Genomic DNA, 26,339 nt, shown 5'->3' with positions numbered 1-26,339 from the left:
TGCCAACAGGAGAGGGTAGAGAGTCCCAGGGCACTAGCAGGAGTCTGCAGAAATGTTCTTGCCCCATGCACTGTACCTTCATAGTGAAGGCAAGAGCAATTTCTGTTGCACTCTATAAAGTACAACATTCTGTAGCATGTTCTCATATATATCAATTGTTCTACAGGTCAGTGCAGGGGACAGGACTTCATGTCTTTGTCTGCCTCTTCCCTTTTTCCCTAAGGGTGGACTCATAAAATGGAAGAACTGAGAGAGTGGTCAGCCGTACTGTAATGGGAAGAAAGTTTCTTGTTTCCTTGCATCTCTCCTGCATACCAGCCCAGGATAGAATGCAGTTTGATTTTAACCATTAGTGTTAATCAGTCCACTGACACACAACTACAGTGTGCTAGGATTCAGTTGAACGTATACTCTGAAAACAGACATTCAGGTGTGTTAAAAGTATCGATGCCATGACTAGTGAGGCTAGCTTGAGTTCAGGAACACTGGGCCAGTTATCAATTTCTCTTCAGAGGGATTCAATCATTTAGGCACAGGTGCAAAAGAGAACATCATCATCCCCAGAAGTAGGTACTGTGCTTCAGCCGCAAAGTTCGCAAGCCCAAGGGAGGATCCTAAGTTTCGTATACATTAACTGGAAAGATCTGGGTTTTGAGGGACTGGGATTTGAAACGTTTTGGTACGCTAAGTAGAGGGAGAGCGGAAGGCCGTATAGGTTACGTGGAGTTTAGATATCCAAATGTTTGGCTTGGCCAAGCTGGCAGCAGATCTGAGCATATGCAGTAGCTGAATGTTAGGCATCTACCTATTCTCAGGTACCTAAGACAGATAAGTAGGGTTTTTGTGCAACATTCACTTTGAATTCAGTGTTTAAATATAATGTAAAATACAGCATGAGCACCCAGGTTCTTTTTTGGATCTGGTCCTTAAAAGAATTCTGCTTTATTTTTGCAGAATTCTATAGAAGCACTTTGCAAATGACAAAAGAAAAGATTGACAGAATGGTTGAGAAACAAAAGAGCCAAAAGAAGGAATGGGCCACTGAGGTATGTGTGTATGTGTTTATGCATGCAGAGAAATATATATTTTTGCTTTTATACTTAGTAGCACTTGCAACCAGATTTAAAAAAATATAAGCGTGAACCTTTCCAAGTGAATTACAGGATGTTACATGAGTAGGAGTTGTGAATAAAATAACTGAAAAACATTTTTATTGACCAGGGTGGTATTGCTCATTATTTTTAATGGACCGTAGTAATAATATCTACCACTTTTATAGCACAGTTTTTATAGATTGGGAAACTTACATCCAGAGAGGTGAAGTGACATGCCCTAGAACTTGACATATTTCCTGTGAATTGAATTTTGATATTATCACAGACTGGGAAAATCATTAATAATCTACTATGATCATTCCTCCTTGTGGAATTAAATGTTGAATCTTTGAAAAAGAAATGAGCATTTTGTTTTAAAACTCAGAAGCTTGTTTTGAAAATGCCAAAGCATTGCCATTTCTTGAAATAAACATGGAACAAAACAAATGTAATTCTTTAGTGCCAGTTCAGAATTGTAGCTTGTCAATTATAACAGGATTTTGCATTTAAAAAAGAAAAATCTTTAAATTTCTGCAAGACCAGTGTCTGGAGAAACAAAACTGGTAGTGAATGATATGTCTTGTTGCACAAACACTGACATGTTTTCTTTACTTAAAAATATGGGAGGATTCTAACTGCCATTAAACAAGTGAACACTGTTTGCAAGATTGAAGCTTTAGAGTGTTTTATTTTAAAGTTTTATTATACATTAATTTCTCCTTCAAAAATGAATATTGACTAGAATGTGGACAAAGGTGATTAAAGATAGAAAAAAGCATTTACCTCTTCTGAAATCTAAAGACAAACATACATTTCATTCATACTGGAACCCAAATTGCTCTCTTAAATCAGTTTTCAGAAAGCATTTTGCAGAGATCTATGCACATGTATCATTGGGATGCTATTTGTCATTGAATCCCTTTAGCAATCAGGGATTTACTTCACTGACTTCAGAAGGTCACTCTTGATTTTTAGTGGTACAAGAAGAGAATGAGACTAAAGTTTGTGTACTTACAATTCTAAACAAGGGGTGTCAAACTCATCCATTTCTGTGAGCTGGACGAGTAGTGCAGTGCGGTCCACTGTTGAATCCAAGGCATAGGGCCAGATCTAGAGCATAGAGACATCATCTGGCCCATGGGACTGTTTGTGGGGCCAGAAATTTGGTGGTGGGACAAGTAGTGGCAGCGTTAATCGCTGTGGCTTTGGGAGCTACAGCAGCCCCCACTCATCCCATCACCATAGTTCTAACCCATGAGCAGCCTTACGCACCAGATGACATAGCTCTGAACTCCAGATTTAGCCCATGGGTCAGTAACACTGTTGCCAAAATTCTAGCCCCATGGGTCCGATGAGACAGATCCATGGTTGAGATGCAGCCTGTAAGCTGTATCTTTGACATCCCTATTCTAAACAATGGCTTGCTCCTTCCTGTGTCTCCATCTTCTCCTCTTACTTGAATCAGAAATGAAGTTGTAGCTCCTGCCAGCAAATTAACTACCTTGGGCCTCTACATAAGTGAGGAACTTCACTGGATCAAGTTATAATGCAGTATTTGTAGTATTGCTTCATTCACATTGCAGAAGTCTGATTTTACAAATACAAGATTATTACATCAGTGCAGGGTACCTCAGGAGTAGAAAGAGATAGTTAGACATGTTAGTTTGAAGTCAAGCAGATGGTAGGGAAGGTTTCTGAATGAGTTAGTCCTGAAGCTACAAATCAAAGGAAAGCTGGGGAGGAAAAATAAGATACAGAAAAAGAGGAATCAGATAATGTGCCCTGGCTGGGATGATCTGGGAAGGATGGCTGATTTTTGGAACTAAACCTCCTGCTCCTTCCATGGTAGAGTATCTTTGTGTCCACAGGAGATCGGTACAGTTCTTTGGCTTGATGTTTCTTGCCTAGAGGACTAAACTGCCTATTGGAAATGTCTTCTGTAAGTATCTACTATTGGCAAAATCCTATCTTCAGAGGAGTTCTCTGATGTTTATTTTCTCAGAATGCTGTTCAACACATTGACAAAAGCAGTTGCAGGGAAATTAAAGAACATGAATGGCTAAAAGAAGAGGTAAGAGTCACCCAATTTTTTTATTCTGTGACAAGATGCGTATGACTTAGTGGTAGGTTGTAGATGTTTGCTATCTAAGGTAGACCACTAAGGATGAATAAAAAGGTGAAAAGAATTTTGCTCTAATTCCAAGCTGCGAGGAGAAAAATATGTTCTGTATATTTGCATTAAGATCTCAGGGTGAACTTTCTTACTCTCAGTTGTACTACCTACCTTTCTGCCTTAATCTCAGTTTTTACTACAGGCTGTGGCACTCCATACATCAGGTTTTTAAAAAATAAGTAATAACATGTTCTCTTCAAAGATATAATTAAGGGGTTCATTTACAAACATATAGCAAATCATCTAGCAAACATCTACAGAGTAATTTTAAAGTATGTAAAATGTTGACTGCTATAAAAAAACATATTAATGTTAGACATGGATGTCAGATGTGGTTGTGGAAAAAGGGTCTTAAGAATCTTAGTTTTACATGGGAGTTGAGTAGAATACCTGTAATTTAGTGTACAGGAGAAAGGAAACCCAAAGTGTTATCTGGTAGTTTTTATTAGTTACTTCGTGGCTTTGGTGCTTGCTTGCTGATATCTTAATGGACTATAACTAAGCTCTGGCAGGTTACAGTTGAAGCCTACATAAACTGTGTTTAATCTTTTTCTGATCTAAGTGCAGAAATTGCATTTTCCAGGATGAAAGACTCCCAGCCCTTGCTTTTGTTTGTTCTGCTCAACACTGATTCTGTATCCCATTCAAGACTGAACAAGGACATTGATAAAAACAGAGATGAAGTGTAGCAGGAGTGCTCCTTCCTGCAGATCTACCAGCAGGTTTATGAGTTGGTTTGGTTTAAGGGTTGAACACATTTTAATAGTTAACTCTTTGCATTTTTTCAGTGTAGATTCTGGAGGAGAAAGTGGCCGTGGTGTCATTCCATTTGATCTAATACTATACTAAACTGTGTGAAATAGCAGGCCCTCTGAAGGGTAGGATTAGGATTCAAAATGACAAGGGATCCTGGTTTTCTCTGATTCAAAAAAATCCCCAATTTTCAGTTCAAATCCATTTTTTCTGTGTTTTAAATAGAACACCACTAATACTCTCTCTCTCTCTCTCTCTAGCGGTGTTTAATTTTAATCATGGAAAAATGTGGATTTGAGGTTACTTTTTTTTAACCCAAAATTGGAGATTTTTTAAAAAATGATTGGGTAGGCTGCAGAAAAGGGCCTAGAAAGGATGTTCTAACTTTGACCCGCAAGTCAGAATAGATGACCTTCTGTTTCTGTGTTTCTGAGTATTAGGGTAAAGAATCATTCATTCTATGTTCCTCACATGTGCACTCCCTGCCTGCTCTTTGCAGGGGCAGCCAGCCAGCTGTCAACAGGAGTAATAAAGAAAGACCCAATCCAGAATACCTTATGGGATGATGGTTAGAGAGCACTGCCTGGGATGCAGGCAATATGCATTTGAATCCTTTTTGGCATAGGAAGGAATGTAGTGGAGAAACATCCTGAGACAGTGCTCTAACTTCTGTGGTATAGAGTAAAAAGAAGGTATCACTTTCTCTCCCTTCCCCAGTTTGCACATTTAGCCCCTCTTGTCACTTGCTTTCCAAACAGGTATTTCACTGCCAGGTGGAGGGAATGGTGTTTATTTAGAAAAGTAACATTTTAAGGTTTTATTTTGTGGAACAATGATATTTTCATTTTGGGAATTTTTATTGTTGGCCAGTTGAACTGAAAGGTCAGTTATTCACACAGGCTCAGTTCCATTAGGTACAAGATTGTCTAGGGAGAACTCAGAATCATAGAATCAGAAAATTAGGGTTGGAAGGGACCTCAGGAGGTCATCTAGTCCAGCCCCATACTCAAAGCCCCATACTCAAAGCAGGACCATCTCCAACTAGATCATTCCAGCCAGGGCTTTGTTGAATCAGGCCTTAAAAACCTCCAAGGATGGAGATTCAACTATCCCTCTAAATAACCCATTCCAGCACTTCATCACCCTCTAAATAACCCATTCCAGCACTTCATCACCCTCCTAGTGAGAGTTTTTCCTAATATCCAGCCTAAACCTCCCTTACTGCAACTTGAGACCATTGCTCCTTGTGCTGTCACCTGCCACCACTGAGAACAGTCCAGCTTCATCCTCTTTGGAACCACCCTCCAGGTAGTTGAAGGCTGCTATCAAATCCCCCCTCAGTCTTCTTTTCTCCAGACTAAATAAGCCCAATCTCAGCTTCTCCTCAGAAGTCATGTGCCCCAGCCCTTTAACCATTTTCATTGCCCTCCGCTGGACTCTTTCCAATTTGTCCATCTCCTTTCTGTATAGGGGCCCCAAAACTGGGAACACTACTTCAGATGTGGCCTCACCAATGCTGATTAGAAGGAAGTACTTACTTTTCTTGATCTTTTGGCAACACTTCTACTAATGCAGCCCAGTATGCTGTTAGTCTTTTTGGCAACAAGGGCACACTGTTGACTGATATCCAGCTTATTGTCTACTGTAACCTCCAGGTCTTTTTCTGTAGAGCTTCTGCTTAGCCAGTTGGCCCTAAGCCTGTACCAGTGCATGGGATTTTTCCATGAAGAACTTTGCACTTGTCTTTGTTGAACCTCATGAGATTTCTTCTGGCCCAGTTCTCCAATTTGTTTAGGTCACTCTGAATCCTAGCCCTATCCTCCAGCATATCTACTACTTCCTGCCAGCTTGGTGTCATCTGTGAAGTTGTTGAGGGTGCAATCCATCCCATGTTCCAGATCATTAATGAAGTTATCGAACAAAACCGTCCCCAGGACTGGTCCCCAGGGTACTCCACTTGATACCTGCTGCCAACAAGACATCACGACATAGATCACTACCCATTAAACCGGATGATCTAGCCAGCTTTCTATCCACCTCAGTTCATTCATCTAACCCATACTTCCTCAGCGTGCTTGCAAGAATGCTGTGGGAGACCATATCAAAAGCCTAGCTGAAGTTAAGGTACATCATGTCTACTGCTTTCCCCATATCCACAAAGCCATTTATCTCATCATAGAAGGCAATCATGTTGGTCAGGCATGACTTGCTCTTGGTGAATCCATGCTGACTGCTCCTGATCACTACCTTCCGCAAGTTTTTAGAAATGGATTTTTTGAGGACCTGCTCCATGATTTTTGTGGGGACTGATGTGAGTCTGACTGATCTGTAGTTCCTTCTTCCCTTTCTTAAAGATGGGCGCTGTATTTGCCCTTTTCCAATGGTCTGGGACCTCCCCTGATTGCCACAGGTTTTCAGAGATAATGGACAGTGGCTCTGCAATCATTGACCAACTCCCTCAGCACCCTTGAGTGCATCCCATCTGGCCCCATGGACTTGTATGCATGCATCTTTTCTGTTTTTGTGCTACCGTTGGCTGTTCACATCCTCTTCAAATTGTGCTGCCAGGTGCCATAGTCTGGGAGCTGAGCTTGCCTGTGAAGACTGAGGTCAAAAAGGCATTGAGTACTTCAGCCTCTTCCTCATCACGTATCACTAGGTTGTCTCCCACATTCAGTAAGGGACCCACACTTCCCCTGACCTTGTTTCTAACATGCTTGTAGAAATCCTTCTTGTTACCCTTCACATCCCTTGTAGCTGCAACTCCAATTATGCTCTGGCCAGTGCAAAACTACATCATTACATAGCCTCAAGACACATCACAATTGCCTGTACTGGTGAATACCGTGCCATTTTGGCCTTCTACAAGCTGAGTCAGATGGTGAATAGTGCATTGTTAAGTTAGGTGAGCGGCACCTGGGTTAGCTAGGGCCTTGTGTGCGCAGCCACCCTGTCAAGCTGTACCCAGCATAATTCTGTCTTCTGTAGCACACACATCTCATATACCCATGCATATATCAGTAAAGTGATGTGGGTGTTTGTCTGCTACAGTAACCTGAGATGCTTTGTTTGAAGAGAATTGGGAGACAGCACCATAAAACTATCAGCAATTGAATGCACCTGCATTTGTATCCTGTATTGTGTATTGGGCAAGTTTCCAGCCCAAATAAAAACGATCTGGGCTTTAGCTTACAGTCTAGGATGAGCCAGCTCACACTAAGTTCAGGTGAGGGTTTTGTACAAGGACAAGATTTTGGTTAGCAGCAACACTTGAGGAACAGCCCGAGCTAACTCTTAGGATGAAAACACATCCTGTGTTGTCTAGAGCATTTGAAACAAGGCTTAGGTTGTCTAAAGAAGCATGTGTCCGAAGTAAGGGGAGAATCTAATGTTACAAGTAAGGAGCTGACCCAGAGTTCAGAAACCAGCAGGTTCAGAACGAAGACATGGAATAAAACACAAAAATTGTGGTGAAGACAGTGCCAGAGACTCAGGAGCTGAGGAATCCAGGATGCAGGGGCAGTTAGGCAGAAACAGAAATAGAGCCAGGGCAGGAGCGGAGAAACGAGGCTAAATTGGGATCCAGGGTAGATTGTGAAGACCAGGTGGGAGTTTGGAGCAAAGGTGGGGAGTGGAGACCAAGCAAGCTGAGAACTATGAGTGGAGACGTAAAACGTTAGGACTGAGGTGTATTGTGTAGCTGCTTGAGTCATGCTTAGGTTTTTCTTAAGTAAGCTGGCTAAAAGAGACAGCCGACTCAAACCTGGCAGAGGCTGACTAGGTTATCAGGGGGCCTAGAATTGTGCTGGTTGGTCTCCATACCAACTGAGAATACAGCCCTTTTCACAAGGCAACCAAGGAAGTTGGTGAGGGAGATAAGGTAAGAATTCAGGATGCCCCTGGACCCTGCCTCTGCTGGGATCCTTGCTGGAACAGGCAGTTAGGTGTGTGACTTTTCCTGACATAGATGTGCCACTATATGCCTCTGGCAGAAAAAGTTCCTTGGGTAAATGTGATAACTTTTATTAGACCAACTAAATAGTTGGACAGTTTGTTTTTTTGCAAGCTTTTGGGCACAAACACCCTTCTTCAGGCTTAGGGAGAGTTTGTGTGCTTTTCTGGGTAGAAGAGAAGCTTACACCAAAATGCAAAATGCAGGTCTGTAAGAATGCAAATGCGTGGCAGTGAAGATCAGTGGGGATGGGAGACAAAAATGTGAGACAGGTATTAGTGGGGGAAACAGGTGAGAGCATGTAGTGGCTAAAACGCAGACAGGTCACCTGGGGTTATTGGTTGGCAGGCAGGTTATAATGTGCCATAAATCCAATGTCTGTATTTAGTCCATGATTTTTTGTATCCAGTAGATTTGTGAAGTTCATAGGTGTATCCATGAAAGGTGTTTTGTGGGATCTGGTGTAAACTGTATTGGTGAAAGCAGTCTTGCCAGGATAGTGGCATCTGTGCAAGGACCAGTTTGATAGGATAGCAAAACCTGTTAGTGTATACAGCTAAACCCTTCCCTCTCTTTCTCTGTCTCCCTCCTAGATTACCTCATCTCTCTTGTTTTCTCTTTCCAAGATTACCTCATAGCATAGGTGCCAAGTACATGGGGGTCCAAGCCCCTGGCCCCCCTCGGAAAGAGGGATGTCAGGGCCCAAACCTGAGAAAAATTATGTAATATTTCTTAGGAATGATGATTGAGGTCAGGGATCCGGGTTTTCCATTCACTGTAAAAAAAGGTGGATTTTCTCCTTTAACAGAGGAAAAACATGGGAAACTGGGGGTCTCCCATTGCAGGCTGGCAGTGTTCCAGCCTGCAAGGGGCTGCTTGGGGTTGGGGGGAGCAGGGAGGGTGACTGGAGGGCGGGGGTGCCAGGCACATGTGCACATGCACCCCCACCGTATCACCTGCCCACCCTCCACACATTGCCTGTGCCCACCCCCTTTCCCCACACGCCCACCCTGTTCCCCACACACTGGGGACAGGGGGTACATATCCACCATCTTAGAGCCCCTCCCCCCAGCAAAAATAAAGGTTGGTACCTAGACCTCTTAGTTGTTCTTATCTCTAACAGGTTGAAGTTTACAAAAAGGAAGTAAGTGATTTGGAAGCCTCTGCTCAGCTGCTAGAAGAAGAAAATATATATATGATACAGATACTGTCTGACTGCAGACTGCAACATCTTAGAATATCCAGGTAAAAATGGCTCCATTTACAGACCTAGGGCTAAATCCACTGTAGTACCTAACCACAGAAGGATAGTTAAAAGACACTGGGGTAGGCATCTAAGCACCCCATTTTGGCAATGGGGACAATTAGGTGACTTCAGAGGGTGGTTCAAAGAGCCCAGAAGGTGAGTGGGGAGCTGCCTGCAATTAGCTAATAGCACAAGGGTGCATATGAGCTCCTGCCTCACTCCAGAGCTTAGGTGCCTGACTCATCCTGCCTCCATCCACTCAGGATCCAGAGCACCCAGTCCTTTTTTGAGGTAGACACCCATCTGACATGGTGGCTGTTGAGATGGGAGGCTTGGGTTCTGGGTCCCTGCTGCTAGTGTTATTTCTGTTTGTTGACTAATGGCTGTCTCATGTTGTGATTCACAACTGAGGTGCTACAGAGTGCCACACAATGTTAGCACTGGTAGGTGTACAAAAATGATTCACAAGATGAAACCAGAGACTTCAAAAAGGAATCCATAGTGTTAAAAACATTTTGTCCTTTTGCGGTCTTCCTGGATTCTTTGCAACAGAATTATTCTAATATTTTTCTGTAGTTAAAGAAACAAGTAAAAACTAAGCTGGCATTTTCCAAGGGGTGCCTCAAGTCTAAAAAAAGTTGAGAACCACTGGTCTAATGTAAAATGCCTAAACAGGCCTTGGAGCAGGGACTGTAACCCAGGGTTTCCTCTGCTCCCAGCTGTGTTCTGACCGCTAGAGGCAGGTTCCCTCTTGCTTGGTGCCATCCTGGTCTCGCCACTCTTGCACCCTTTCAGCACAATGCTTCAACTTCGACAGGAAGGGTGGCAAGTGTTCCCACCAGACTAGGCTTTAACCTGGTGGTTAGGGCAGTCACCTGGGAGACAGGTGTGGGTTTGAGTCATCTCTGGCTCAGGAAAGCCAACTTAGGTCTCCCACTTCCTTTGCAAGCGCTGTGACCAGCAAACTGTTGTGCACCACCTTCTTGATTTCAGCCACACAAGGGGTGACAAGCTCTTTTTGGACTGCTTCTCAGTAAAGGCTACCAGCTGTGGTTTGGATTGTGAAGTGATCTGAGACTAAACATTTGGGTTTTTTTGGTCTTATGGACAGACTTGAACAAAAGCCCTAGGGGAAAAAAAAAAGTGCATTAGCCACTGATCTAGCTGGCTGTCTCCATTGCATTTTAAACGTCTACCCTATTCTGAGCTTGTGGTTAAATGTCAAACAGTTTTTAGACTGTCTCTTGAGGAAGGACAGCAGAGTCCCCAGTCTAGTTGCTAGAGAAAAGTTCAGAACTCTTAATATGAATTTTCTGTTATTTGTTTTTTAATTCCACAGGCCTTTATTTCTTACCCAGGGAGCTGGCCTGCAGGGTGAAGATGAATTGCTTAGTGCAAACTTGGAAGGACTAGCATGTGGAGAGCATTCAGGTACTACCCGTGCCAAAACTCCATAGAACATTATGAGTAATGAGACATTACAGTGGTCTTTGCAATGTGAATAATCTGCTGCAACAATAATCGCTTAACGTAACCAAAATGCAGCACATGTAGACATACCCAACCTAGCTTTAAATTAGCTAGCTCAGGTACTGTTAGCAGCATGGCTAATCTTAGTTAGCAAATTCCACCCAAGAAGCAGATTGTTATTTGGGCACTTGGCCAGGCTGCATTGCTAGTAATGCCTGAGCTAGCTCACGTATGTCTACACCAACTGCTGTCACTGCAGGGCAGACATACCCTTGGCATGTGTCAACCATGGTGACAGTCGAACAGAGAACAAAACATCTTAAAGTAAATAAAAAAACCCAGAAATCTGAACAATGTCTCCCCTCTTTCCTTCCAAGTCTATAGTCAAAAGTGAAGTATTCAATTTAATCCAATTCTGTGTGTGAGTAAGAGAAAAAGTAAACCAAGAGAAACAGAGAAGCAGAAGAAATGAGTTATAATAAAAAATCCTGGAAATCATGAACACATTGATTTATATAGCCAAATGCTGTGGAATTTCTGGCCAGTCAGAGAAGGAAGTAGGCCCTAGAACACCTGCAGTCAGGCAAGTCAAGGTGGCTCCCTAGCATCACTTGCATTTTCCATTAGTCATCCATCTCCTGCTCTGGCTCCTTTGTGGAGCTCTCAGCAAAAGAAGAGAACAGCTCTCACTGGCCGGGTGACCCTCCAGGGAAACTAAAAAATTTTCTAAGAAAAGGTACCAAATTAACCATCATCTCAGGAGTTACTCAATTTTAGTGTATGATGCAGATATGCTGTGTTCAGGGTAGCAGTACTCCAGTGGCTTGACTCATAGGGCACTTTTACACGTGCTTGGGGGGGTGGGGGGAGGTGCTTTAATTAGAGTGGCTCCAAGAGCTGCTTTAATTAAAGTGCTGGCTGCAGTGTCTCATGTACCAGCATCCCTGTTCTTCAAAATGGCAGCAAGGATGCTTGAACTAAAGCTTGTTTGACAAGCTTTAGTTCAAGTGCCCCTGCCACCATTTTGAAGCTTGAGGATGCTGATACACGACATGCAGGAGGCTGCTGGAGTGCAGTAATTACTGATTAATCAAGTCTGCACCAATGCACTATAATTACAGAGCATTTAAGGAGCCTCTGTGCTCGTGCAAAGGCACTCATTGGCTAGAACAGTGGAGGCCAACCTTGTTGGAAAGTGTGCCCCAAATTAACCCCGCACCTTTTCCACATACCACTATGATCCCTCTCTCATCCAATCTGCTGCTCAGCTTTTGCTTTCTGCCCTAACTGCCACTGTGCTGGTTGTCCTCTCCCGAGTCTGCCATGTGCTACTTGTGGCACTCAGGCTGCAGGCTTGGCCACCTTTGCACTATGGGATAGAACTAGTTCTTTTTTATTCATGATACATATTTTGGGGTCTCTAGCCTCCCAAATGATAAAGATCATGTCCATCTATAAGTCCTAATTTTGACTTTTTCAAAGTATAACGCCTTACATATCATTGTACTTTTCTGTAAAGGAGAGACAGATGATAGAAATGAATGTCCTAAGAGCATGGAACTCCCTGGAGCATGGAGCACGGAGAAGGCAGCAATGTCAGATACGCAGTCCGAGATGGAGGACAGTTACGAGTATCTGTGTGGAATACCAATGCCTCCAACTCTCGATAGCTTGTTGTATGAAGATGAAAAGGATTTCCAGGTATAGATTTCAAAATCAGTGGGGCTTCTTTTATTCAGCATGATATTAACATATTGTAATCAGGGAAGCAAACCGCCATCAGGACTGATTCAATTTTCAGTAGTTCAGTAAAAAGTGCTAATGGCTTGCACCTTAGTGGTCACAATGTATAAGCACCGAGGATGACTATCCCCACAATCACAGGTGCCAGTAAGGAGCAGTCATGAAGTGAATAGTGCAGGCTCTCCTTTATCTGAGCCCCAGTCCTTTTTGACTATCATGTGCAGTATACAACAGCTGCTGAAAGGAAAGCAAATGTTCAGGCTGCTATTTCCAGAACATGGTGCCTGAGAAGAAGCTTTTGCTACAGTTTTCCTTGTGAAGGGCTGAAGGAGGAAAGCAGATTCAGATGTATTTCAGCAGTTGGACTAGTTGGTTTTTATGAAGTGCAGAGAAGAGAAATCTTAGAGGGGTGACTCTATCTTGACTCATGGTACCCCTCAGAAAATGCCAGCTTAGCTCTCACTCATTTCTTGAATGCAGAAAAATAATAGGGCAATTCTGCTGCTGCAAAGATGCAGCATAACAGGTCAGAAGGTTGATGCTATTATGCATTCCTATTTGAAATCTCTTCTGTGCTTAGCTTGTGATCGTGTGTATGTGTCAGTACACCTGACAGTACTAATATTGCATAGCACCCTAGTTGAGAACTGCTGCTGTAGAAGCTGCACAAAAATTGCCTGGTGGCAGTATTATCTTTTATTGGCCCAACTACATGGTTGGGGTGAACTTAGACTAGTTTTCAAATGCAGTGCCTTTTTCTCCAGGCCTGAAGGAAAAGCAGGCACAAGCAGGGCTAAAAATAGTCTGCAGGGATGTGCACTGTCTGTTAATCTTGTCCCTAGTATGAAGAAATGGGGGTTGAGCACATAGTGGAAACAAGTGACCTCAGAACATTCCTGGCTGTATCATGGATTTCTTTTCCAAGCGGGAAACTGCCATGCAAGGTTCCAAGAACTGCTTCTGCTCAGCAGGAGATTCTCTGTATGTTAGTGCAGAGAGATATTCTACCCAGGCCCGCAGGCACTTGGTCTAGAGCTGAGGCAGTACAACAGCATCAGCATTGACTAGGTTATAGAGTCAGAAGGGACTGCCACAGTCCTATGCTAATGCAGCTCTTCTGCTTCTGGCTCAGAATCTACTTGGCTTCAGCTAGCTCAGGGCTCTTCTGCTGGCAGTCCACAGGTGACATATGGCTTGCAAGCTGCTACCCAACCACACTTCCCCTTCTTCCCCCTTATTCCCACTGCAGTGAGGACAGGATTTTCTGGGCTCCTTTCTCCAGCTTCTGGCCTCTGCTCCTGGGAGCAGGGCAGTGCAATAGGAGGGGACGGGGCTGCCTGTACTGTGCACGTGGCAAGGGCTCCAGAGTGCCTCTGCTCTGCATGATGTGCACATGGCAAAGAAAGGAGCTAGGCTTTGCATGCTGTGCATATAGCAAGGGAGGTGGTGGGATGTGCACATGGGAGCATGCGATGGAGCTACCCATACAGCATGTCTCTCTGGGAAGAGAGGGCAAGGGGAGGAGCCAGGCTTCACTCACTCTACACACACCAAAGAAAAGGTTGGATAGCCCTGAGCTAGCTCAAAGCATCTCCGTCTTGCACCATGTAGAAACACCGTAATGGACAAGCATAACAAACAGGAGACAGGGAGCTCAGATACAGCTGGTGCAGTCCCCGATATCTGGTCTCCACATGAAAGATATTCCTTAGCAATTTTGTTTTTCTCAGACTGTTCTACCGGAAAATATTCAAAATGTAAGAAGGTTGCTGGGTCAGGGCTGTAAGAGCAACACTTCCCAACAGCATAATGGAAGTTTAGCCAGAAACAATTCCAAAAAGACTGATCTGCCAAGACTGTCAGGAGTGGTTGTGTGGCGGGTCAGTACGGGGCGCTCCTGCGTTGAGCCGCCCACCTCCCTGCGCCCGCCCACCTTCCAGGCTCCAAATGCCTCCCTAGGGGCGCCTTATGCTCGGCCGACCCCTCTCCCGGAGCACACTCGCTAGTCTGGGGTAACGTAGCCGCCGCCACCCCGAGAAGGGACTGTCTCGTCCCTGTGTCCTCTGTCACGTAGGCAGAGGGAGCAGGTTCCCCCCCCCTCAGGAATGCAGCCAGCTCAAGTTACCTAAAGATACAGGCTGAGGTGTGAATCCTCTGCTGGCCCATCTAATTACAGTCACGGGGCAGAGATTTTAGGGAGAAACCAAGGTGGCTTTCTGCCACAGGTTCTACTCTGAAAAGCATAGGAAAGATGCCTGCTTGACAGACCTGTTTCTGTCAGAGCTTCGCTGGGTCACTCAAGTGACAAAATAGATTTTTCTTACTTCTTTTCCTGTCAGTCTTGCAGAGCACACACAGGGGAGAAGGCAAGCCAGCAAGTTGCTTGTGCTTCATTAACTCTGGTTACGTTTCAGACTGTTACAGCTCCTCAAATCCACTGGCACCAGTGGAGTTCCATGGGTGTAACTGTAGCCATCATTTGGCTTTGCAGAAACAGCTTAACTGTGACCATGAAATCCCACAGCTGGACTCCACAGTCCCAGGCTGAGTCAACAAAGTTGGTGGTGTGAGGAAAAACCTCTTTACTTGTAAACTAAACACACTAATATGGAAATTATGGAGCCCCATAATAGTATTTTGACAAAGTTGACTTGAAGGAAAACCAGTTGTCTTATAAAACAACTCTGCCTCTTAGTATGCAGTTGCTGATGAAAAATAATATTCTCTCTCTTTTTAAGGAATACCTAAAATTGGGCCCACTGGAGATAAAACTGATGAGTGCTGTGGGAAAAGCAATGCCTATTCATTTGAAAGAAACACCAAGCAAAAGCCACTTGGAAGGCTGTTTTGGTATCACTCAGCCAGGAAGTCACATCACATACCGGATGATCAAATCAGTGTTTAGTTGAGAGCAAAAAGGTACTGGTCCGTTAAATACAGATGTTACAACTTCTTTTGCTTACGCAGAAATGTAAGACTCAGTTCATTTAGTCTTTGATCCCTTTTCCAGGCAATCTGTAGCACAAGTTTTTAAGAAAAGGGCTTCTCCATGTGCCTATAGCATTAGATGTAATTATTAGAAGATTTAAACAGCTGGATGGATTAAATAGGAGTGTCCAGATTGCTAATATAAAGACTGTTCTTGTTAGTACTGGAGACTGTGGATACAATTCCTTGAGTATCTTAGACTCCCACTGAAGTAGATGCATACATAACTATAAGTCCAGGTCCAAATTCTGTGATCTGTCTTTAATGGCAAGAGACCAAACAGAAAACATCTTCTGTGTGTCAGCCTATGTTTAAGTACTTACCACTTAGCTAATGCAGATCACTGTTGAGCATAATTCACACATAAATGGCTAAAATATTTAAACTTGAATGGTTATAACTTCTATGCACCAAAAAGTGCACCTGGATACAGAAAGTGACAGAAATTTAAATTAAAAAAAAATCACAAAACCAGCGAATGCACTTGAAAATGTAGATGCAGCCTTCAAGAGAAGGATTCTAAAAGTGAGCCCTGCATGCTGCTTTTACATGCCATTGTCATGAAGTTATCTGTGTCAGTGCCTTTTTCTGACGCTGGGCTTCTTGCCCTTGACAGAATTCTATTACTTCCACCCTTAGACCAAGAGTGAGATACACTGCTTCAGACACCAACCGCTTGTTCAGGCTTGTGGCTCTTGCATTTCCTTCCTTCAGAAGCCTGTGAGAGCAGTGACCAAATCATATTTAGTTACTGGCCAAAATATTATTGAAAAATGTTTGTACACTTCTAGTTTCTACCAGGAGAGCAGCAGTTCTCCTGGTAGAAGTGTAATGCCTTCATTTTTGGTCTGTCCTTTGAGAACTGTTAAATCTCAGGCAAGATAGCTCGCACTGTGCAACAGTGATAACACTTGCACCCATCCAGCCCTGTATAATTTTAGGTAATTGACCAAAAAGATTGTTCTAATTATAGACAGAAAGCAGAGTAGAATTCCACCCTGCCTTACTTAATATGGCCAACTACTTCCCTGTGCTGTAATTGTAGCTACTCTTGAGAGATGCGGGGGGAAAAATAAATATTCTTTCTTTCTGGTGGTTGTGCCTGGTACTGAAAGGGGAGTGAGTTTGCCAAATGATTTGAGAGAGAAAAGCTGACCACTTTCAAAGCTGCAGTATTGAGACTGTCACTGGAAATAATGTAGTCTATTTATGTTATTTCTCCATTTTGAGTTACTGCTGTGTTGAATATGGTCATTGTTTAGGACTGGATTTTTCTCTTGGTTTTTGATAGATTCCTCTGTAGTTGGTGGTCAGAGTTAAGAGGCTTTTGGGTACTTTTACTCAATGCATTTCCAAAAACTTTGTTTTTACCTATTTTATGTTTAATCATAAATTCTAATTCTATAGCTAAGATTTGTTACCTCTGTGAAAGCTTGCTGCCTTTGGAATTGTGCTCTATAGGGGTGTTACTTCTTGAGCTCTCTCTAGACTAGTAGGAACCCTGTGGGAAGAAAGGAAGCCTTCCTCCTCACTGCTCTTGCCCTTTCCTTTCCAGAGTGAACTCTTCTGCCAGCTGGTACAGCTCCTTTTCCTCCCAGAACATCAACATGACCTGTTCCTGACCATCTTAGCTATCCTTAGTCCATTTTTGCTATCCTCATCATGGCAATGGCAAGTTCAAACTCTGTACTGAAGGCAAAATACATGGAAACCACCAGCAGACTCCTACTAATAGTCCCCACCAAACATTTAATTCAAGACATCAACTCCTGGAATTAGGAAGAAACTACCAAGTCTGAGGAAGACATACATGCGAGTTCAGTTCTGAAATCCTCCTCCGTGCGTTCAACCAGTCCAAGCTTTCCAGAAAATAAAATTATACATGGAAACTGCAAATGTGTGGTTTAATTTTAGAGCAGTTAGCAGCTGCCATGAGGAAGTGAACCAGTCAGGGACGCAATTTATCACTATGACTGCAGTTTTGTGACAGCATGTCCATTAAACTAAATGGAGTATACACTACATCCCCCCAGTCACAGCATGTGAATCCAGCTCTAAGTTTAGAACAGACAAACTTTACTCTGGGAGTACAATTCTGCTTTTGGTAAGCAGAAGCATAGCACTTACTCTCCTTCGCCACTTTTGGTGATTATTTGTTTATGCATATTAGCACAGTTACACTCACATCAGCAAGGAAAACTAATGTTACTTCCAACTTGTGTGCTTCAGAGAACCAGTACAGCTCTGGGATCAAGAGCTGTGTTCTATTCTCATTTATGAATTTTTACCATGATTGTGTAACCAGGGGATAAGGCAGCTTTTCATCCCTTCTCCAGCTTTGCTGAGAATCCCGCAGAGCTGCATCCTTGATCCCTTTACCTTCTCCCTCCACTTCTTCCTGTTTGCGTAATCCCCGTGGTCAATTGTTATCTCTATATTTTGACACAGTTTAAGTATCCTCTACATATTCCCTCCCGTTCCTGGGATGCAGCTTCAAGAACAACTTGGACAACGGAACTCTCTTCTAGCCGTGTTCACAGTGGTCAGACTCCTTCTCAGTTTTCATGGATGAGGGTGAACACATCACTTCAGGCCCTCCAGATCAGATCCACTGTTTTGTAATTTTAGTGCTGTAGGGCAGCAGTTCTCAACTTTTTGTATACCAGAACGCATTTGTAAACGTCAATGGCCAGTCCTGACTCAATGGCCCTCACTCCCGCACCTGGGCCACAGCTCTAGTGTGTTGGACAGGGAGTGGGTGAGGGATAGGGGGGCCCCAAGCAGCCCCTTGCAGGCTGGAACTCTGCCAGCCTGCAAGGCAAAAGCCATGGTATCCCATGTTTTTCTCCTTTAAAGGAAAATCCATTTTTTAAGATTTTGATCCATTTTTAAACTTCTTTCGTGACCCTTTCATATATTTGTGACCTGCTTTTGGTTTTGTGACCCACTGGTTGAGAAATACCACCTTAGGGGACTGTGGTCTGGCCTAGTTCAGTTTAGTAACAAGAGTTACTTTGTAATATAGCTTGAAGGCACAGGGATCTGCTTATTTGTAGAAGGCCTGAAGTTGGAGACACGTTTTTTACAAAGATGTACATGTCCTCTTTCAGTCTCCTGGCACTCAGCCACTCATCCTTGCCCTCTGAAGCATATTAGTAAGGGACAACATCTCCTAGATGCTGTTTATGGCATCTTTATCCCACTAGCATGCCAGACTGCTGCTCACTTCAAGTGTTTGGCCTCAAAGTCTTGCAAGTGCAGTGAAGAAAATGATCTGATTTTTACGGGGACAAGATGATAGGTAGTGTCAGCTCCGGCCACCACCAGGCCTAGGAAAGCATTAATCTGTCCAAGACAGCAGTGAGACAGCCATTCAGTCAGTCACTTGGAAGAGTCTTGGTATCTTGAAAAGTATCAAATGACAACTGTGCCCAGAGAAAGAAAAGTACCTTTGTTCAAAATCCTACATTGCCTTTGGCAACTTGCAAAAGCCACATGATCTAGTTCTCCTTGTCAAGTGATTTCAAAAAGTGCCAGCAAATTAAATATTACACCAAGTATTCCTCCCATGAAGATTCTTAATTCATTAAAGCAGCGCAGCCAACAATCCTACTCCACACACTCAGAGGACTGAGCTAAAGTGGATGCAATGGACAAGAAAACCATTTCTTCGCTACGTGCAGATCGCCAGGCAATGATGTTGTAACATCACTAACAGAATAACATTTCTGTTTACAGGAACACACCCTCAAGACTGAGGTAGGCTTTGATAACTGAAAGCCAGTCAGTTGCCAAGCATGCAACTCAGTCTCCGCCAGTGTTTTAGATTTGCTAGCATGGTTATTTGCATGTTTTGTAACAAACTGCAGACATAAATTGTTAAGGTCTTCTCTCTTTCTCCTGAAACTACAAATCGAAAAGTAGAAGGCCTCCTTTACATTTGGTTAGGTAGCTCAGTAACAACTCAGGATCAGACAAAGGACGCAAGACCCATAGCAAGTTCTTTGTCTCTTTCGGTCTCCTAGATCCACCACCCCGAACCAATCCTTAGTCATTACAGATAGTTTTATCTTCTGCCATCTTGCTATACTTGGAAGTACCATACTTGGCAGCGGCAACTTCTTTGCAAACTCAGTAGACGAACACACCGTTCAACCCTCGAAGTACAGCAAGGCATCTTGCTGCATTGAATTCTCCCCCAATTTGTTAGTAATTTGTTAGTTACACAGCCAGCTAAAATACATGGGATGTGTTTTAGTTTGCTACGTAAAATCATTTGAAATTGAAATACAATTTAAATTTTGTAACAGTGTACACATTTGGAGGCATAACATGTCACCAAATGTGTACCCTGTTGTAAGATTAAATAGTTAAAAAGGGCAGTTTGCCCCTTTTAGTGATTTATTTCCTCACGTGTACAAGGGCCCTCTTATTACATGACTATAAACAAGACACAAGGTCAGACTTTTGACGAAATATGTATTTATATTCCTAAGCCTGTGTTTACACATGAACAGCTTTTTATGTAGCCTTTTCAAGGGTGAGAAGTTTCAATTCCATTAAAGTATCTGGTCAAAGGATAACTAAAAATCCTGTATTTAAAGAAATACTTTTGCAATAAAAAATTATTTGCAAATGTTTTGCAGGTTTCAGCTAGTATAAATATACTGGGGTTAAGTGAAATACATCTAGTTTTCAAGTCTTTCTTCCTACAGCTAAAACAAAGAAGCACGCGTCGGCCAAGGCATCATGCTAGTAATGTATTAGGAATAAAAGGAATTGGCTCGTCTCTGCTGTAACAAGGATCCTTCACTCCAGAAACATCTTTGGTCTAAACCAATGATTCTCAACCAGGGTTATTACATGGCACCCTGGTGTGCCTTGAGATCTTTTCAAGTGTGTCATGGGGTACCACACAAACTTAGCACTTTCAGGTATGCAACTATGAGTCACAAAATAAAACAGATTTCAAATAGGAATCTGTAGTGTCAAAAACATCCTGGCCTATTGTGGTCTTCCTGAGTTCTTTGAAAGAGGATTGCTCGAGTATTTTTTGTAGTTAAAAGTGACAACTAAGAGCCACCATTTTCCAAGGGTTGCACCAAGTCAACTGTTTACTGTTAGAATACCGCATACAAAAATTTCAGCTAAACCTTTGGCCCATCTCTGACATGTCAGAGACTTCACCTCCAATTTAACATAATTAAAATAGAACTTTGATTTTCTTGACTTTGCCACACTCCCAACCTCCAACTCTTATTACCTCTACTCTGTCCCTGGGGACATCACTGTCCTTTCACTCAACTTGAAGCTGTTTCTAGGTCCTCACACCCAGGTTGCATTTAAATTGTACCTCTGCAAAGTGTCATTTGTGTCTGTGCACACAGCTAGGACCTGTCCAAATTGTCTTATTCTCACCTTCCACAAACTGCAACATTGCTTTTCTTGGCCTGGACTATTGCAGTCATGTCCTGTTCACATCCAGACGATGTTGCGGCTGCCAAGACCGCTTTCCTAGCTAACTTAGCCAAGGAATCATTTTGATAGCTCCATAGTCCCTATCAGAAGAATTTAAGCTGTGGATTTTACAAGGAGTTTGTATGGCATTTCAGAAAAGGATCTTTCAGAATTGGTGACAAATTACTACATGCAACATTTCAGTTGGTTCCGTACATCCTGGTAGCCTTCTCTTTCTAAAGGACAGCTTGCTTTCTGAGCTGTATCAACTTTTTGATGCATTTTCAGCTGTTATATTCTGGGACATTTGGGTTTTTAAATATGTGAAGGGGTAACATCCAAATTTCTTTGAGGTTACTAGTAGTAAACTGAGGTTCTTACTGCAGCTGGTTGATCGCATCTTAAAAAAAAAAAAAAAAAAAAAATCAAATGGGAAAGCTCCCTTGTTTGGGTTTGGGATTTTCTAAGTTCACCCCTTATGGGGTTTCATAGACATTTGGGCTGGAAGGGACCCCAAAGGATCACTGAGTCCAGCCCCCCACCCCAGAGGCAGGAAGTAAGCAGGGATCATAGGATCCCAGCAAGATAGGCATCCAAATGCATTTTGAAGGTGTTCAAAGTGGGCGCTTGAACTGCCTCAGGTGGCAGTGTGTTCCAAATCTTGGGGGCCCAGACCATGAAGTTCTTTCTTACATCCAGCCTGACATAAAACAGGTTGTTTTAAAGCTCTCTCTTTTTCAACACTGCTCAGTTTCTAGAAGGATCTGGGTCCTCTAACAAGTCACCTCCATCCACTGCTTACTTTGCTGAGTATTCAGAGCTCTGAGGACAAGGCAGCTCCATATCAGGCATTTCCACTATTACAGATGAAGGAACCCCTGAGCATCTCACCCCGTGAATGATTGTTCAGTGGCCATTTCCCACTGAACATTAATATGAGTTCATTACCATGCTTGGGTGCCATTAGCAATCACCCCCCAGCACAGTCCTCCATCTGATCAAGTCATGTTCTGCTGAAATACTGAGAGAAATCCTCACTTAACTTCTCTCACTGCACAGGAAGCTATTAGCAAAACTTGAGATTCTGGGCAGGAAAAAAATCTCAACCAACTCCATTCACTAAGAGAGTTTCTAGCTAGGACCGAGATGCCCACAAGCACACGGAGAGACAATGGACAGCAAGGTAAGATTTCCAATTTAACAATGCAGATCAGAGAAAGCTAGTGGGGCATATGCTGGCAAATGCTAGCTAGCACAGGGAAATTAATCCACAAAGACATCTATTCAGAGACCGTAAGAAATCATGGAACATGTTTTTATAGTAGGTGACTAGTATCTCAGCAAGCTGCTGGGCAGCAACTGAACCAAGTTGGAACATTAAGTAGACACCAACAGAGAAACTAGTTTCAGCCAATTTAGGCTTGCTCCTGTTCTGAACAGAGAGCACCGAATGCCAGTTACTTCAGAAGAGATCTTAAGAGACTGCTCACTGCACTAAAAGGAAGTACTACAGCACCACGGGCACAACAGCTATACAAGAGCTCTCAGGTTTGTGTTGGTGCATCTCCTGGCCCACTAGAGGCACATCATTAATAGATCTAGCACAGGGGTGGGCGATTATTTCTGCTGGAGGACTGCTCCATAGACAGAGCTGGAAGGGACCTGGCAAGATCACTGGATCTAGCCCCCCACCCAAGGGGCAGGAAGTCAATTAGGGTCAGAGGATCCCAGCAAGATAAGCATCTAAATCTTTCTTGAAAGATGCCAGAGTAGGAGCTTGCACCACCTCCTGGAGGGAGTCTGTTCCAGGCCTTGGGGCTTTGGACAGTAAAGAAGTTTTTCCTTTTGTCCAGCCTAAAATGGTCTTGGAGGAGTTTGTGACCTTGTCAGCCCCTGGGGTGCTTTAGTGAACAGGCTTAATGAGATTTAATGAGCTGTTGAGGGTCACTAGGGCAGTCCTGGCAGTTGGTGCCCTTCCTGGTGGTCACCATCTTGGGAGCAGAAGTCACCCCCCCTCCCCCAACCTTTGACCTTTGTCACTAGAAGTCCCTCCTTTTGCCCCCAGAAGTACTCTTTTTGGGGAGGGGGACTACCATCTTGGAACCAGAGCCCCCCCCCCACCAAAAAGCCCCAAAAATCATACACAAAGTCAAACATCTACTATAACAATTTTATTACAAAAAATATTTTCATAATGATTAGTGTTTGAGAAGTGTATACAGAAGTGATTGCATAGCAACTCAAAAATAAAGTGTTACTCTTGTATATTGTGTGGAAGTGTGGGGTGTGGTCAACTTGGGGGTGCAGGAGGCATAGGGTATGTGTGGTGTGTATGTATATATGGGTGTGATGGTGCAAGGGAGGGCAGGGGGGTAGGGACCCCACCTCACACATTCTACCTCCTTGGTGCAGAGCCCCTGCTGCAGGCCCACACAGGCACTGCTGCCCAGCTCCAACCAGAGCTGCACATGGCAAAGAACAGAGCCAGGCTAGCCCACCTCTATTGCACAGGGCTTCCCACAGTGCATATACAGCTTCTGGCACTTGTGCACAACCAGGGGGAAGCCCTGTGCGATTGAGCTAGTTGCCTGCCCTGCACAACCCCTGCTTCCTGGTGCAGCCAGGAATTGCACATGGTGGCAGGGAGGGCAGCCGGCTCCATTGTGACCTTCCCCACCCCCCCATTGGTGTACAAGCACCAGAAGCTACACATGCCATGGGGAGCCCCAGGCAATAGAGGTGGGCCAGCCTGGCTGCGCTCCTTGCCACCACATGCAGCTCTGGGTGGAGCTACATGCCATGGGGGACAGTATCTGAGGGTCTACTGTCTACAGCAAGGGGCATGTGTGGGTGAAGTCCTCACACCCCCCTGTCCACCCATGCTTTGCACTCCCACTGCCCCCCCCAGGTGTGGGCTGTGTTCCTGCAGGCTCCAGTCCCACCTCCCTCCCCCATTTCCCCACCTGCTGCCTGGAGCAAGTGCTGGTGCCATTGGAGGCCAGGGAAGCCAAGCAAGTTCCCCAGCAGCTATAACAGTTGCAGCAGCAGCCCTGCCCAGAAGCTGTGCATTGCCTGGGCTGGGCCCTTCTGCCCACAAGGGTGGGAGCAAGGCATGTGGGCTGGACAGGGTATAACTGGTGAGCACCTGTGGGCCAGATGAAGTTGCCTGGGAGGCTGAAGCTGGTCCCTGGGCTGTATTTTTCCCTAACCCAATCTAGCATTATTAGGTAAACAAAGCAATTTGCACATTTTAAGCACCAAAAAGAAAAAAGAAGCACCTCAGACCTTCATACCGTAACAAAATTTCTGTGGAAGCTGCATTTTATTTGAAAATCCACCCATTTTTGCTAACATACATTTTAATATTTTAAACAAAAATAGAATCTGCAGAGACAAATGCAGCAAGTATGCTTAATTCATGTACAGAATTGCTTTCATATTGTTGACTCTCCTTCTAAAGGCCCCTAACTCCACCCAAAAGTGATGGCATATTTACAACAAAGCACCGATCAACAGTGCTACTTTAATTCTTTATGAACTAATTTCTTTCTAGACAGTTGTAAGGATGCTACCTTTCATAATTTTTAAAAGGTTCATGATCATAAACATGGCACTAGCCAAATGAAATTCAAGGTTTTCTCCCCACATAATACCTCCTAAAGTTTTTACAGAAAAGGAGGAAAGTCCTGAAGTGAAAGCAATTCCTCACATTCATATTGGAAAGGCTTTATAATGTCAGATGTAAAAATAATGACATGCCAAGCACAAAGCAATAAAGTTCCTTTCCCAATGCACTAATGCTGAATTAAAAATGTAGTGCTTCTAGTCAGTTAACTGTTCCCTTGCAAAATCCTAGGCACAGAATTGACTATAAGGATTAATGCATTTTATAACTCTTCCCTAATTCCCATACAGACTGAGAATTCATAAGATTCAGACCTTTAAAATATTTAGTGCTCTGTATGTCAGCTCAAAAGCATTCTGAATCGGAATCATTCTTTATGGATAAAAATCAGACATACTGTATACATCCATACTCATTTTCATAAGGAGGTTTTTTGATACAATATTAATGTTAAATTGATAATCATAAATAAATACAAACAATAATACATAAGGAATGTCTACGGCAAACTGAATATATAAATTTTTTTTTAAAGAAGAATTAAATTTTTGTTACTGGGTCTACATGTGTGAAGACTGAAGCGAAGGTAACTGTAGAACTGAGTTAGGATTTGATTCCCCCCAAAAAGTCTGTCTCAGTTATGGTAAAGGACACTCATTCTCCATTCCAGACAGCATTTCCAAATACAAACCATAATATCAGAATAAAAGGCTTCTCTTGTATGGTACTGATTATGGATATTAATAGAAGCTGAAGAGTACTGACGCATTAGTCACCAGGGGGAAAAAACCAAACAAATCTTAGTCTTAAATCATGGCAAATCTTGGCTTTATACTGTGTATTGATGCTTTCCTACAGAGATGTCCCAGTTTCCTTTATAGACCTTCATCATTTTACTGCATCACTTGATGGAGAGTTGGAAAGACTGAAGTTTGGATTTTGCTGGAAGTTGAGTTTGCTGTTGAGCACATTTTTTGGAACTGTTCCTTTCTCTTCCATCTGCCACAGTTACATGAACTGTATCTGGAAAAAACAGAAAAGCTCAGTTAAGTTTCTGCTATTCAACATCAACTTGGAAACTGTGGTTGCTTTGATCCCTTGGCACTTACTGGACAGGGAGCCTTCCTCATACCCACGGCTAGCATAAATACGAACGACGAAGTTTGTGATCAGAACCCATTTATTTACAATACTAGGGTCAAATGCACCCAAAGCCATCAACATCTTACTGCTAACTACGCAAAACTTCTGAAGCGTTGCCAAGTTGCCCTGTGCTCAACGACAAACAAAATTAAGCTATTTCTCCATCACCAAACCAAAAGTTTCTGCATGTCATAAAACCAAATCCTCCACTACAGATTCAAGGACATGGCTCAGGGCCCCACTTCTCTTTACTCAAAAGTGGCAAATGAGCACAAGGGCTACATTTTGTACACGCTGCAATCAAGGCTTGGCAGCAATGCTTCTAGAGCTGCGTACATTCCCATGCCCATTTTAATGAGAAGTTTTACCATTTAACCATTTAAGGTAAATGCTGCTGCTCTCAAACACCAGTAACCGCCCCAAAACAGCTCAAATCGGTGTCTGAAGCATATGTTCCCTGTACCTCAGCATAGCAAAATTATCCTTGCCCACTTCTCTGTTCTCTTGCCCTGGTTAAGTGGGCATGTAGATTTTTCTGCCAGAAATGGTTCTTTCCATAACAATTTTAGAAGGCCAACGCAAAGCACAGATCTATTTAAAATTTCTTTACTGAAAAAAAGACAACCGACTGCCCAGTCCCATCAGCTCCAAGAAAACAATCCAGCCTGATAGTCGGGCACTGGTATGTACATGGG

The 26,339-nt window shown here is 43.3% G+C and overlaps 2 protein-coding genes across 13 annotated transcripts in view; one reads left to right on the top strand and one right to left on the bottom strand.

The window, feature by feature from the left end:
* The window catches only part of CCDC83 (coiled-coil domain containing 83), a 36,602-nt gene extending 19,282 nt beyond the window's left edge, over nucleotides 1-17,320 (top strand). For all 3 annotated transcript variants that reach the window (XM_019530393.1, XM_019530394.1, XM_019530392.1), the window contains exons 6-12: nucleotides 955-1,046; nucleotides 3,097-3,165; nucleotides 9,096-9,217; nucleotides 10,558-10,649; nucleotides 12,208-12,389; nucleotides 15,170-15,350; nucleotides 16,975-17,320. In XM_019530393.1, coding sequence (XP_019385938.1) covers nucleotides 955-1,046; nucleotides 3,097-3,165; nucleotides 9,096-9,217; nucleotides 10,558-10,649; nucleotides 12,208-12,389; nucleotides 15,170-15,340 — 728 coding nt within the window. In that variant the 3' untranslated portion in view covers nucleotides 15,341-15,350; nucleotides 16,975-17,320. The remainder of the gene's footprint in view (nucleotides 1-954; nucleotides 1,047-3,096; nucleotides 3,166-9,095; nucleotides 9,218-10,557; nucleotides 10,650-12,207; nucleotides 12,390-15,169; nucleotides 15,351-16,974) is intronic.
* Nucleotides 17,321-25,023: 7,703 nt separating this feature from the next.
* PICALM (phosphatidylinositol binding clathrin assembly protein) overlaps nucleotides 25,024-26,339 on the bottom strand; it is a 50,610-nt gene continuing 49,294 nt past the window's right edge. For all 10 annotated transcript variants that reach the window (XM_019530381.1, XM_019530385.1, XM_019530389.1 and 7 more), the window contains one exon: nucleotides 25,024-25,524. Coding sequence is in view for 3 of the 10 variants with exons in the window: in XM_019530385.1 (XP_019385930.1) it covers nucleotides 25,510-25,524 (15 nt within the window). In the remaining 7 variants the exon portion in view is untranslated. The remainder of the gene's footprint in view (nucleotides 25,525-26,339) is intronic.

The sequence above is a fragment of the Crocodylus porosus genome, unplaced genomic scaffold (assembly GCF_001723895.1).
Source record: "Crocodylus porosus isolate Cpor-Errol unplaced genomic scaffold, CroPor_comp1, whole genome shotgun sequence".
NCBI lineage: Eukaryota > Metazoa > Chordata > Crocodylia > Crocodylidae > Crocodylus > Crocodylus porosus.
The sequence above is the reverse complement of the archived record's forward strand: the minus strand, read 5'-3'. Positions and strand labels throughout refer to the sequence as shown.